At 50.6% G+C, this 12,684-nt stretch overlaps 1 protein-coding gene across 1 annotated transcript in view; it reads right to left on the bottom strand.

Annotated features, from left to right (window-relative positions):
• AFAP1L1 (actin filament associated protein 1 like 1) overlaps positions 1 to 12,684 on the bottom strand; it is a 61,743-nt gene that overhangs the window by 16,515 nt on the left and 32,544 nt on the right. The window contains exons 6-12 of the mRNA XM_027076866.2: positions 11,278 to 11,403; positions 10,397 to 10,608; positions 8,298 to 8,477; positions 6,248 to 6,340; positions 3,789 to 3,882; positions 3,394 to 3,546; positions 1,511 to 1,722 (exon numbers count right to left, since the gene is read on the bottom strand). Coding sequence (XP_026932667.1) covers positions 1,511 to 1,722; positions 3,394 to 3,546; positions 3,789 to 3,882; positions 6,248 to 6,340; positions 8,298 to 8,477; positions 10,397 to 10,608; positions 11,278 to 11,403 — 1,070 coding nt within the window. The remainder of the gene's footprint in view (positions 1 to 1,510; positions 1,723 to 3,393; positions 3,547 to 3,788; positions 3,883 to 6,247; positions 6,341 to 8,297; positions 8,478 to 10,396; positions 10,609 to 11,277; positions 11,404 to 12,684) is intronic.

A 12,684-nucleotide genomic window follows, 5' to 3' on the forward strand; every position in this document is an offset into this window, starting at 1 on the left:
TAAAAATACAGCTGCTTGCACTTTCAACAATAGCCAAATTATGGAAGGAGCTCAAATGTCCATCAACTGATGAATGGATAAAGAAGATGTGGTTTTTATATACAATGGAATACTACTTGGCAATGAGAATGAATGAAGTCCTGCCATTTGCAGCAACATGGGTGGAACTGGAGGGTATTATGCTAAGTGAAATAAGTCAGTCAGAGAAAGACAGATATCATATGTTTTCACTCGTATGTGGAATTTGAGACACTTACCAGAAGACCACGGGGGAAGAGAAGGGGAGAAAATAGTTACAAACAGAGAGGGAGGCAAACCATAAGAGACTCTTTTTTTTAATTTCATTTTTTTTTAAATTCACATCCAAATTAGTTAGCATATAGTGCAACAATGATTTCAGGAGTAGATTCTTTAATGTTCCTTACCCATTTAGCCCATCCCTCCTCCCACACCCCGTCCAGTAACCCTCTGTTTGTTCTCCATATTTATGAGAAAAGACTTTTTAAAAATATTAAAAAAATTTTTTTTAAATGTTTATTTATTTTAGAGACAGAGAGACAGAGCACAAGCAGGGTCAGGGCAGAGCGAGAGGGAGACAGAATCTGAAACAGGCTCCAGGCTCTGAGTTGTCAGCGCAAAGTCCGACACGGGGCTTGAACTCATGAACCGTGAGATCATGACCTGAGCCGAAGTCGGACACTCAACTGACTGAGCTACCCAGGTGCCCCGAGAAAAGATTCTTAAATGCAGAGAACAAACTGAGGGTTGATGGGAGCGGTGGGGGTGGGGGTAGGGGAAAATGGGTGATGGACATTGAGGAGGGTGCTTGTCAGGATGAGCACTGGGTGTTATAAGGAAGCGATGAATCATGGGAATCTACTCCTGAAGCCAAGAGCACACTGTATACACTGTATGTTAGCTAACTTGGCAATAAACTATATTAAAAAAAATAAAAATAAAAAATAAAAAAATAAAAAATAAAAAATACATAGCTGCTTGATAGGGGCAGGCTGCCTTGAAGGGCAGCGGTTTACCTGAGGTGGATGGCCACTGGTGGGAAGGTTTTAGAGGGGATTCCAGAATCAGATCCAGGTTAAATCAGACTAGGGGCCTCTTAGGCTTGGGATTTGAAGATAGGGGTGAATAAACAAGCCTTAGTTCTAGAGTTTGCCAGATATAGCAAATAGAAACGCAGAATGCTCTGCCAAATTTGAATTTCAGATGAACAACAGATACTTTTTCAGTATAAGTATACCCCAAATATCACATGGGATACACCTGCATTACAACCATTGTTGTTTATCTGAAATTCCAATTTAAGTGGGCGTGCTGTATTTTAACTGGTAGTCCTTCTTGGTCACTTGGCAGTAGTTGGGCTTACTTTTCCTTTTTCCTCAGTCCCTGTAATGTCAGGAGCAAGGCCCCCCCCGCCCCCAACAAAAGCCCACACCCAGGCCAGAGCTCCTCTCAGCCGCCACCACCAAGAACCTCCTGGATTCTCTCTTCTCACCTCCAAGATGGCGACCTCTTGTCGGTTGCGCAGAATCCTGAAGGCAAATGGATGTCTGGGCCCAAAGCCTGGGGCCACCTCACAGCCATGGAGAGTAATGGCATTCACATGGGTCCGCAGGTCTGTGTGGTCCTTGTGGAAGTACAGGGTGTTGCATTTCAGACGACACCAGCGTTCCCTCCAGCCTTGGTTCACCAACACGTTCAGATAGCCTGGGAGGGGGAGACCAGTGGGTATGACCTCCTGACAACCCGGCCCTGGGGAAACCCAAGGTGGGGGCTCTGAGTCAGGTTCCTGGGTCTATATCCTGTGGACGAAGTGCCTGGACAATCCTCATTCTCTAGCTGGAAAAAGGAACCTCGCGGGTCCAGGATCTGCTCACTTTCTCTGGGCCTGTGACCCCCGGTACCCTCTTCGCCTGAGTTTCATTTCCCTACATGAAATGAGGATTGATACTCACGTTCCCATACTGCTACACGGCCTTTGTACCACACTGAGCTTGGTGAAAAGGGCAGGGACTATTGTATGGGTGAATAAAAGACACAAGTTTCCTCCTCTCAAAATACCAGAGCTATTGAGACAGAAAATAATGGGTGATGCTGACACCTGCTGGCAGCATGTGGGAACAAAACTAGCCAAGAGAAGAGGCTGGTGACCAACAGGTTTAAGAATTCCCTCTTAGGGGCGCCTGGGTGGCTCAGTCGGTTGGGCGTCCGACTTCAGGTCACGATCTCACGGTTCGTGAGTTTGAGCCCCGTATCGGGCTCTGGGCTGATGGCTCAGAGCCTGGAGCCTGCTTCCGATTCTGTGTCTCCCTCTCTCTCTGCCCCTCCCCCGTTCATGCTCTGTCTCTGTCTAAAAAAAAAAAAAAAAAAGAATTCCCTCTTAACATTTTAGGTTTCAATCAATTTTCCCCCAGTAACATGCCCTGATTCACTGGTTACAAAACATTTCTTTATAGCCATGTGCTTTTATAATATTTTTTTCAAGTTTAATGGAATATTACTGCATATCCAAAATACAGAATTTTCTGTTGGATTCCAGTACATGGAGCATTGCATTAACGTGAACAGACTAATATGTCTCCCCTTCCAAACCATATCTAACTCACACTGAATGCATTTATTTATTTGTAAATGTTTTATTTATTTTTGAGAGAGAGAGCAGGGGGAGGGGCAGGGGGGGAGGGGGACAGAGAACCCAAAGTGGGCTTTGCACTGAGAGCAAATGCAGAACTCATGACCTGAGCTAAAGTCGGATGCTCAGCTGACTGAGCCACCCAGGTGCCATTTGAATGCACTTATAATAAAAGTACTTAAAGATTTTTATCCAAGAAATTTCCTTATAAGACTGGGTCAGGGCGCCTGGGTGGCTCAGTCTGTTGTGTCTGACTTCAGCTCAGGTCATGATCTCACGGTTTGTGGGTTCAAGCCCCATATCCGGCTCTGTGCTGGCAGCTCAGAGCCTGGAGCCTTCTTCAGATTCTGTGTCTCCCTCTCTGCCCCTCCCCTGCTCGCATTCTCTCTCTCTCTCTCTCTCTCTCTCTCTCAAAAAAAGACTGGTTCGTAACTTACACACCCGGCATGTTACGTGCCAAGAGGAAATAAGATACTCTCCCTCCATCACAGTGTAGGAAACTGAGGCCCAGAGGCAGGTGGTGATTGCAGCTAAGGTCACAGGGAACACGGAAATGGGGGGTCAGTTGGCTTTTCCTTCTGCTGAGTGTCGTGGAAAGGCATGGAATGTTGATGCCGTGGGGATTAGGTAGGATTCTCTCCTCTGCCTTGGGGGCAAGGTGGAGGAGGCTCAGAGGGTTTTCTGGCTTAGCCCAGGGGTCACAGCAGCAGGGTCTGAACATCCTCCTCCTGGTGCCCAGGACCCACCACAGCACGGGACCTCCTGGTCGGGGCAGGATGTCTGTAGGCCATCAGCCAGCGGCTTCTTCTTGGAGAAGCTGATGATGCGGGTGATCTTGCGGCCTGCAGCCCTGCTCATTGAACCCTTCAGCTCTGCCAGACTGCTCTTCTTCCCTTTGCCTGTTGCCATGGAGATGGATTAGGGGAAGGGAGGGAGCCCCAAGTCCCCGATCCACCCACCCCGGCCTTCCCAGCGGCCCTTTCAGCCCGCACATGGGGCCTGGCTGTGGCTGCAGGTGCGGACGGAGCAGGTCACCCTACCCAGATCTCCAGGGTGGTCAGGACCTGCTCCGCACTGTGTGCCCAGGCAGGACCCCTCCCGGCTCTGGCATCCTCCAGCCTGAACCCCCAGAGGCTCCTACCATGGTCGTAGGCCTCCCGGCGGCCCAGAGTGGAACAGTTATCACCCATGCCCAGGCTGTCCGAGTCTGAGGTCTGCTTCTCTTGAGACAGTCTCTGGGGAGGGACACAGACAGCCCCATGTCAGAGGGCACACTCAGAGGTTCCCCTTTGTTGGTTCAATCCCCCCAACCTCTGCACATGATGATTGCCTAACAAATATTTGTCAGCAACTCTCACGTCCTGACACTATGCCAGGTATGGGGAAGACAATGCTGACTTAGAACGGTCGTGTCTTCGAATCTCTCACAGCCTGTTTGGGGAGCCAGGCAATTAGGTGTAATAAATTCCCAGGGTTTTCCATATTTGGCATTTAAGTGGGAAGGTATTTAAGTGGGATACTGATGTAATGCAACTGGTTTAGGGAGTGATCGCCAGTGGCATAGTGGGGACAGACTGTAAGGGAAAGAGCCACATAAGACAGTGTCGTCCTGGGCAAGGTCAGACGCGGGAAAGGGAGGCGCTAAGATGACAGGATGTAGAGAAAGGGACGGGTTGGCATGTTCAGAATAGTTAGGGACCAGGAGATATCAGTGGTGACAAGAGAGGGGTCGTTAGTCATGAGAATGTGGGAAAATCCTTTCCTCTCCCCAAGGCTCTGTTTTCTCACCTGAGGCACACCCTCCCCAGGGAGCCGGCCCAAGTGCAATGGCAAGGCCAACAGACAACAGACCGAATCACTTCTAACACTTCCGCAAAGTGCTGCCCTCTTGCTCTAAAAAGCTCAACTGTGCCAGCCAGACTTGGGACAGGATTGAAATGGCACCAACCCATTTAAAAAGAATTACAGAGCTCTGAGGCCTCTCCACCTTTCCTGCCAACGACTTCCCAGACCAGGCTCAGGGATGCTTTGCTATACGCACAGAACTTGGGGGCAGGGGGAGATAGGAGAGGCCGTGCGCTCCCCCCGATTTCCAAAGGCTGGAAACATGGCAACGGCCAGAATTGGGCCAGATCTGTCAAAAGCATAATGGATCTCCCCTACAGGGAGAGAAACAAGTGTGAAACAAGTTATTTGTTTCTATTTGTTCTGCAATGGTGTACGGGTGGTTAAGTTTTTCATCAAGATAGAAGGCAAATACAAAACACATTCTGAACACTTTGGAACTGACTTAATGACGGTGACACTTCACGTACAAGACTCCATGGAGAGACAGAGCCACCGATACCATGTCCCCACTCCAAACACACCCCCCTAAATATTTTGAGCTGCCCTCCCCCTATACGCTCGGCCCCAGGAACATTCCTCTGCACACGCCCGGGACCGAACCACGGCACGCACCTGCAGGTGCGTGTATGCGTCTACACGTTTACGCAGTCAATGTTGCTTTCCTTCAGGCCCTACTAACGTCAAGGGCCAAGTGAGGGTAGGGTTGCACTGCTCCAGCATCTGCCTGGCATGAGAGCCCCCTACCTGTCCTCTCTTAGGGACTACATGCTGACCCTGCAGCTTTGCTTCCACTGTGCCCCAGCAGCCCCTGTCCCTTGGCCCACCTCTGCCCCCATACAGTGTCGCCCTTCCTTACTAGCTGTTCACTCTCACAAATGTGCTCTCTCGGAGAAGCTTCCCCGACGCCTGAGACAGGAGCAGGCCCTTGGGTACCTGGTACTCTTCCCTCCCAGCACTCCCGCAGCCCAGCATTCGCGTCTGCCCCGCCCTGGGGAGCGCAGCGTGTGTCTCTGTCAGGATGGCTCTTGTGCACCTGCCGCACGGCGCTCCCAGCCTGCTCCCTGAGCAGAGCTCAGTCTGGCCCTCCGTGAGCGATGGGATGGCGAAACCATCAAGAGCCAGGTGTCTGGGGGGTATATACACCCTTGCTCTGTTTCTTACTGACTCTGCGACTTTGGGCAAACCTCTCTGTGCCTCAGCTTCTTCCTCTGAAAATGTGACTCATCAAAGAGTTGTTGTGGAAATTAAATTAGGCCATTCATGTAAAGCATCAGAGACACTGTCGGCCACACAGTCATACTCTATGAATACTAACCTTTATTATATCATGTGAGCCCCGTGTGTGTGGGTTTGGGGCTGAGTCCCTTCATCACCCACCGGCACCTGGCAAAGCAAAGGCACTAAGCACATACTTTCCGACTGCCTGAGCAATCGCTAAATGACCGCCTCGCTTGCGTCCCATTGGGCCACACTCTTCTGACAGTTCCCAATTTGCTTTAAATGGCTCCGGTCAACCGCGACTTCCTCCTGTCCTGGCGGTGTTAGTTACTCCCTCCTCTGGCTCACACTGCACCCTGGACATGGGCATTCGTTCATTCGTGCGTTCATCAATTCAGTAGACGTTTATTGATACGCTGAGGTGCCAGCTCTATGGCTTGGCTTCACCACCAGCCTGTGAATTTCCCCGGGGGCACAGCCCCTGTTGAGTCACCACTGCCTGGCACAGAGGAGGCCTCGTGGAGACAGATGTACCTTGTCTAGGTCCAGCTTGCACACGAGGACTGGGGATCTGGGCATGTCTGCCCCCTCTGTGCCCCCGGCAGGCCTGCTCACCTCTCGGATGACCTGTGGAGAGGACACACAGCTGTGAGCAGGTGGGCAGGGATACTGTGGAGGCAGCAGGAATGGGTCGATGTGGCCTCCCGCCACACGTATGGGGCCCATCAGGGTTTGAACACGGCTTTCTCCTGTGTCTACCCCTTGAATCGAAAAGTCAGGGGGCTGGGAAACAAGAGGCGTGGCTTCTAGACCTGGCTCTGTTGCTAATTAGTTGTGTGGCTTTGCGAAAGCCATTTTCTCCTCTGGGCTTCGCCTTCCCTGTCTGTAACATGGGGATAATACTGGCCCTCTGCTTACGTCCTTGGGTTGCCTGAGGACCAGTGCGATCGTGGGTGTGAAGGGCCACGTGAACCAGGACGCCCTGCACAAGTGTGAGGGACTGTCTTCTGTGACCGTGCGGAACCTCCGCATCAGCCTGTAGGGTGGCCGGGGTCGTCTCCTCCATTTTGAAGATGTGGGAGCTGAGATTCCATGGCATTCACATGACCTGAGCATGAAATCAGATTGGCCGCCACTGGTTGCTCACCAATCCGTGGCTTTACGTGGGTTATCCCACTGTATCCCCATAGCAGCCTTGAGGGGCAGGGACAAGTGGGATCCCCATGTCACAGATTAGGATGATGGGGCTCTGAGAATGAAGCCATGGTTGCCTGACCTTAACCTCTGGACTAATGACCTGCCAGCATCGGGATGTCAAGACTGTCCCCAGTCCAGGCTCAGTCTTTAGTCTCAATCTCCAGTCTAGGGCTCCTTCTGCTGACCCACCCGGCCCCTGGAGGGCAGAGGCTCCCCCAGAAAGCAGGTTCTCTCACTTCCTTCCCCTCCTGAGACAAAGATAATGAGCAACACTAAACATCCCAGGGGACAGCTGGTTGTCACAGGAAGGAAGGGAGGCTAGGGAGGGAGGAAGGTGTCTGGTTGCTTTGTTTCAGCAGAAAGATCAGAGGAAAAGGCAGAAAGGTGTCGGAGTGAAAGAGGGGCAGGGTGCAGGGACATGGCTGGCGGTAAGGGACTGGGGATAGGGACCCCACCACCATCCCACAGTGATCACTCACAGTTACTAAGTACTTCCTGCCTAGGGGGCACCCTATTAAATGCTCTCTAGAATCTTTACAAGAACCATTTTACAGAAGAGCAAACTGAGGCACAGATAGGCAAAGTCATTTGCAGAAGATCACATAGCCAGTAAGTGCCACTTAGGCCTGGGACTTGAACTCAAGTCCGTGCGCCACCAGAGTCCTCCCCTGTCATCACTATGGCACCCTGCCTATGGCCTTTGGAGGAGATTTCCTTGTCAGCTTCTAATCCTGGCTCAAACCACTCGGTTGTGTGACCTTTGGCAAGTCACGTCAGATTCCTGTGTCTCAGTTTCCTCATCTGTACAATGGGAACGATAATAGTCCTATTGCAAACAGTAAATGAGGTCATGGATGTGAAGCTCTTAGTGCAACACATGGCACGAAGTTAAGTGCTCAGCATAAGGTAACTCTAATTGTTCTGCAGTCAGAGGCAAGATGCAGAAGCCGGACCACAGGTGAGGTTGCAAGCATGCACATTTCACCTAAGACAGGAAGGAGTTTTCCTGTTTTTTGTTTTTGTTTCTTCTTTTTATTTTTTTTAAGGATTAGCTTTATCTACTGATAAAATTAGCTTCCTTGAAAGATATCAAGCTCCCCATTCCAGGAGGTACACATGTGCAGCCTGGACAAGCCCACAGTAAGGGTGTCAGAAAGAGGATTCAAGTAACTAGAAGGAAGGCAGGACTCCAGCCTGGGGTCTGTCTCCTGGAGATGTCTGAGCCCACTTCCACGAGCTAAGCCCTCGCCATGCACAGGTCGCCGATCACCACCCCTCCCCTGAGCTAGGCCTGCTCTCCCAGGGATGAGAGCCCACTGTGCTGAGAGCCGGGCCTGGGAAGAGAGGAAGGAGGGGCGGGAGGGGTGGGGCAGAGAGGGCACAGTACCTTGAGCCACTCCTCGGCTTGCTCCCGGCTCTGTAGTGCCAGCACCAGCACCTCAGTAGCCCCCTGGGAGAAGCGCAGCTCATGCCTCTTGTGCCGGCTGTCCTTGGGCACGTAGATGACGCTGCAGATATCCAGTGCCAGCCTCAGATGCGGCTGCCGGTCCTTGGAGCTTTTGTAGCACTGGGCAGGAAGAGACGGGGTCACCCTTCTGGAGGGGAGGGCGGAGGAGGACTTGGGGGAGCTCGACCTACCCCACAGAGACCTCCCCCACCAAGCCCAGCTGTGGGCACTGCATGAAGACAGAGGCTGTGGCTATTCATCCCAGAGAAGGGTAGTCTGGAAAGGGGGCATTTTTGGACAATCTTCAGATCTCAAGGGCTACTGCGGGGTCCCAGGGGCACAACCACCCATCAGGAAGAGGCAGATTTTAGCATAAAACTAGGAAGACCATTCTAAAGAACCAGAGAAGACACAGCCTGGCTCGGGAGGAAGCCAGCTCTGTGCTCCTAATGGGCTACCTAGCAGGAATGTGGGAGAGAGAATTCTAGGCGCGATGGAAGACTGGGCTTGGTTTCTCAATGGTTTATCAATGATTATCACTTCCCAATTCTTATTATGAAGCCAGCATTACCTTGATACTGAGACCTGACAATGACATTCCAAAAAAGAAAAATGATAAGCTCATCTCAACCTGGTTGCAAAAGCCCTACAAAAAAATTAGCAAATGGAATCTGACACATATAAAAAGCATACTGTATCAAGACTTTATTTATTCTTTATTTATTCTGGGATTGCAAGAGTGCACTAGCCTTTAAAAACCAACACTATAATTCATCATATAAGTAGAAAAAAAAGAAAAGCCACATCTATCAATAGACACAGAATAGGCATTTGATAAAATTCCCCACCCATCTGTAGTATAAATGAGCAAACTAGACCTACAGAGGGGGGACTTCCTTAATGTGATAATAAAGACCTTCTACAGACCTGTCACAGCAAATATCAGCCTTAATAGTGAACTTTGTAACTCTCCCTTTGAGCTCTGGACTGAGACAAGGGCGCCTGCTCTTCCACTGACATTTACATTGTGTTGGAGATCCTAACCAATGCAGTATGTCAAGAAAAAAAATGGCCTAAGGAGTGGGAAGAAGGGTCATGACCTTGGGACTGGTTCTGGCCTGGGGTGAGCTTCTCACTGCTCCAGGATGAAAAAAATGTCATGTTTCAAATGAGTACCTGTTGGGCAAGGCTTGTCAACAGACTTGGGGTTAAACAGCTATGAATATTTTTGAATTATGTCCGCATTCCTACTCTGGAATTAAAGGTACATTTTCTTTTACAAAATGATGGCAAATTAAAAAAGAAAAAAACTAAGAAAGCAAGTTCCATTGTAAGTGCTTGGTTACAATGGGCTCAGTTTTAGAAAAGACAGATGTGTGGAAATGAGGGTGGAAATATGTATATTAAAACTTAACAGTGGTTAGCCCTTGATCAATGGGATTGTAGGTGGCTTTTGAAAAATGGTTTTCATCATGTTTTTCTCTAGTTTTATAAATGAACACATTTACTTGCCTAATGAAAACAACAAACATTGTTTTAAAGTGACTGGGGTGCCTGGGTGGCTCAGTCAGTTAAGTGTCTGACTCTTGATTTTGGCTCAGGTCATGATCTCACGGTTCATAAGTTCTAGCCCCTACGTCTGGCTCTGTGCTGACAGTATGGAGGCTGCTTGGGATTCTTTCTCTCTCTGCCTCTCCTGTGCTCATGCTCTTTCTCTCTCTTTCTCTCTCTCTCCCCCCCCCCATCCCCTGCTTGTACACTTTCCCTCTGTCTCTAAAAAAAAATAAAATAATGTTAAGTGATCAAAAATTCATTCCTGGCAAAACAAAACTTGGCAACGTCTTTATCAGGTCTTTGAATATGTGTGTGTGTGTGTGTTTCCATTCTGCTCTAGTGGGAGAGCCTCTGTGCACAAAGCAAGCCCAGAGGAACTGAGGCAGACATGCCTGCACACACACACACACACACACACACACACACACACACACACACACGTAAGGCCACGTGAGGCCCAGAGGCACATATCCGCAGCCACTCACCAGGAGCTGGTCCTCCTTGATGACGGTCAGCTGCTTGGCCCATTGCCCGAAGCGCTTTTTCCGCAGCAGGAAGGCACATATCCTGCAGTCCCTCACCAGGTGCATAGAGGCCTCCTCCGAGGGCCACTGGTGCGTGGGCTGTGGCCCTTTCCCTTCCTCCTCCTCCTCTTCGTAGGACTCGTAGGAGCTGCTCATCGCGTCAGAGTCGTTGTCTGCAGGAACCACAGGAAAGGACCCGCTACTGTGTCATTGCCTGGGAGGCACCTCCATACCCTTGTGCAGATGTCCTTGCCCCGGGGTCCCAGGACCAGGAGGGGGTGGGCGTGAGGTGTGATCGTGGTGATCGCTAACCCCCGCATGGGCACCATGCTGTATAGATTTACCACTGGCCTTGTGATCTCGGTGACTTCACTTCTCAGAGTCCAGCTTTCTTATCGGTAACATGGTCATAATGAAGGACAGTATCTACCTCATCCGGCTGTGAGCATCAGTGAATGCAGAGCGTTCAGCCCAGTGCCTGGCACTCGGCAGGCACTCAGTGAACATCGGCTACTATCATTACCCCAACAGCTTCACATCCACAATCTCAAGGGGCTCTCACAGCACCCGCAAATCCCCATTTTATACAGAAGGCAACTGGAGGCTCAAAGAGAATAAATGACTCATTCGAGGTCAGTCACCAAGGATCAGGGCGAGGGTTAGATCCAGGGCTCCTGACTCCCATGCCAGTGGTCCTTCCACTGAACCCTGGAGTCACTGAGTACCAGGGCTTGGGGCTTCTGTGGTGACCCAGAAGGGCTGGCACACACGTGTATTCCAAGGATCAGGTCAGGCCTGCTCTCTGAGGACAGAACCCTTCTGAATACCTGCCCCGTACTTACAGGAGTTCTTTAGCTCCCCATTCATCCTGGTCGCAGGGTAGCTGCTGTCTGCATCCTCGTAGTAGCCGTCCATGATGGAGTGGGCTGGGCTGCAGCCATCTGTGGGGTTGGTAGAGGGAGCAGCACCTTGGAGAGAGACAGGCAGGCTGCAGGGGCTGTGGCTGGGGAAGACCCCAGACACCCTGGCCCTGCTTGGGGGAGAGACAGTGCAGCTCCCCGCAGCTCCCTGGCCGTGGTGAGGGGCCTCCTCTCTGCTCTAGCTCCCCACATGCTCTCTGTGCTCCTGTGACCAGGAGCTGCCCTGCTGGGCCCTGTCACACCTCCAGGCTGTGTTCACGCTATTCTGTGTGCTGTCTTAGCTTTTGCTGGAGAACTCCTACTCATCCTTCAATACCCAGATCAAAGATCTTTCTTCTGACCTTCTCGGGCAGAGAATAGTCAGCCCCTCCTCAGTGATCCCACAGCATTGGTGTGTGTGTGTGCGTGTGTGCGTGTGTGGCTATACCACGGAGGAACTGGACTAAAGAAGATAATGGTAGTGCTTGCAACAGTGACCACAACAGCCGTCTACGTGGAATTTTCCCAGCACATTCCCACTGAGCTGGCAGCACAGCGCAGGGGTGGGGGCTATCTTAAACTGCATTCTGCATCGGAACTACCGGGGTCTCTTTAAAATGCAGATGCCCGGGCTGTACCCCCAGAGATTCTGATTCACTGGTGTGGGCTGAGCTGAGGAATCTGCATTTTTTTTTTTAAAAAGCCTATTTAATAGGGCATTACAAAACATGGAAAAATAACAACTATACGGAAGTTCAAGAAATCGGATGTTTTTTTTCAACAGTTAAGATTACTTTGATCCAGATGGTCACTGGGGCATGCTCTGAAGGCCAGTGGGTTAAGGGCACGTGCTTTGGGTTGGATCAGATTTGAGATCAAATTTGTCGCCACCATTTGTTTAGTGACCTTGGGGGGAAAAATCCCACAGTTTCTCTGCATTTCAGGGTCTTCACCCTAGAGTGATGTGAACAGTGCCCACCTTGGATGAGTGATAAAATGCATATAAGCTCTTAGCACAGTGCCTGGCACACAGAATGTGCTAGACGGATGCTAGATGCCATTATTATTTTCACCTCCTTTGATTCCCATAATGCAGGGAGATAGGTATCAGCCCCATTTTACAGATGAGGAAACTGAGGCTCTACACAGTTTGCTAGTGACAGAGCCTGGATAAGAACTGAGGTTGCCCGCTCAGGGAATAGGGGCACATACCCTCCTCCAGGAAGCCTTCCTTCTTCACCCAGTACAACTGGCTGTCAAACCACACTGTTCTGCAACGTGCTGCTCTGGGCTCCCAGCCCCTACCATCCATCTGTTTCCTGAGAACAGCAGCACTCGAATTCCCAGCGA

The sequence above is a fragment of the Acinonyx jubatus genome, chromosome A1 (assembly GCF_027475565.1).
Source record: "Acinonyx jubatus isolate Ajub_Pintada_27869175 chromosome A1, VMU_Ajub_asm_v1.0, whole genome shotgun sequence".
Lineage (NCBI taxonomy): Eukaryota > Metazoa > Chordata > Mammalia > Carnivora > Felidae > Acinonyx > Acinonyx jubatus.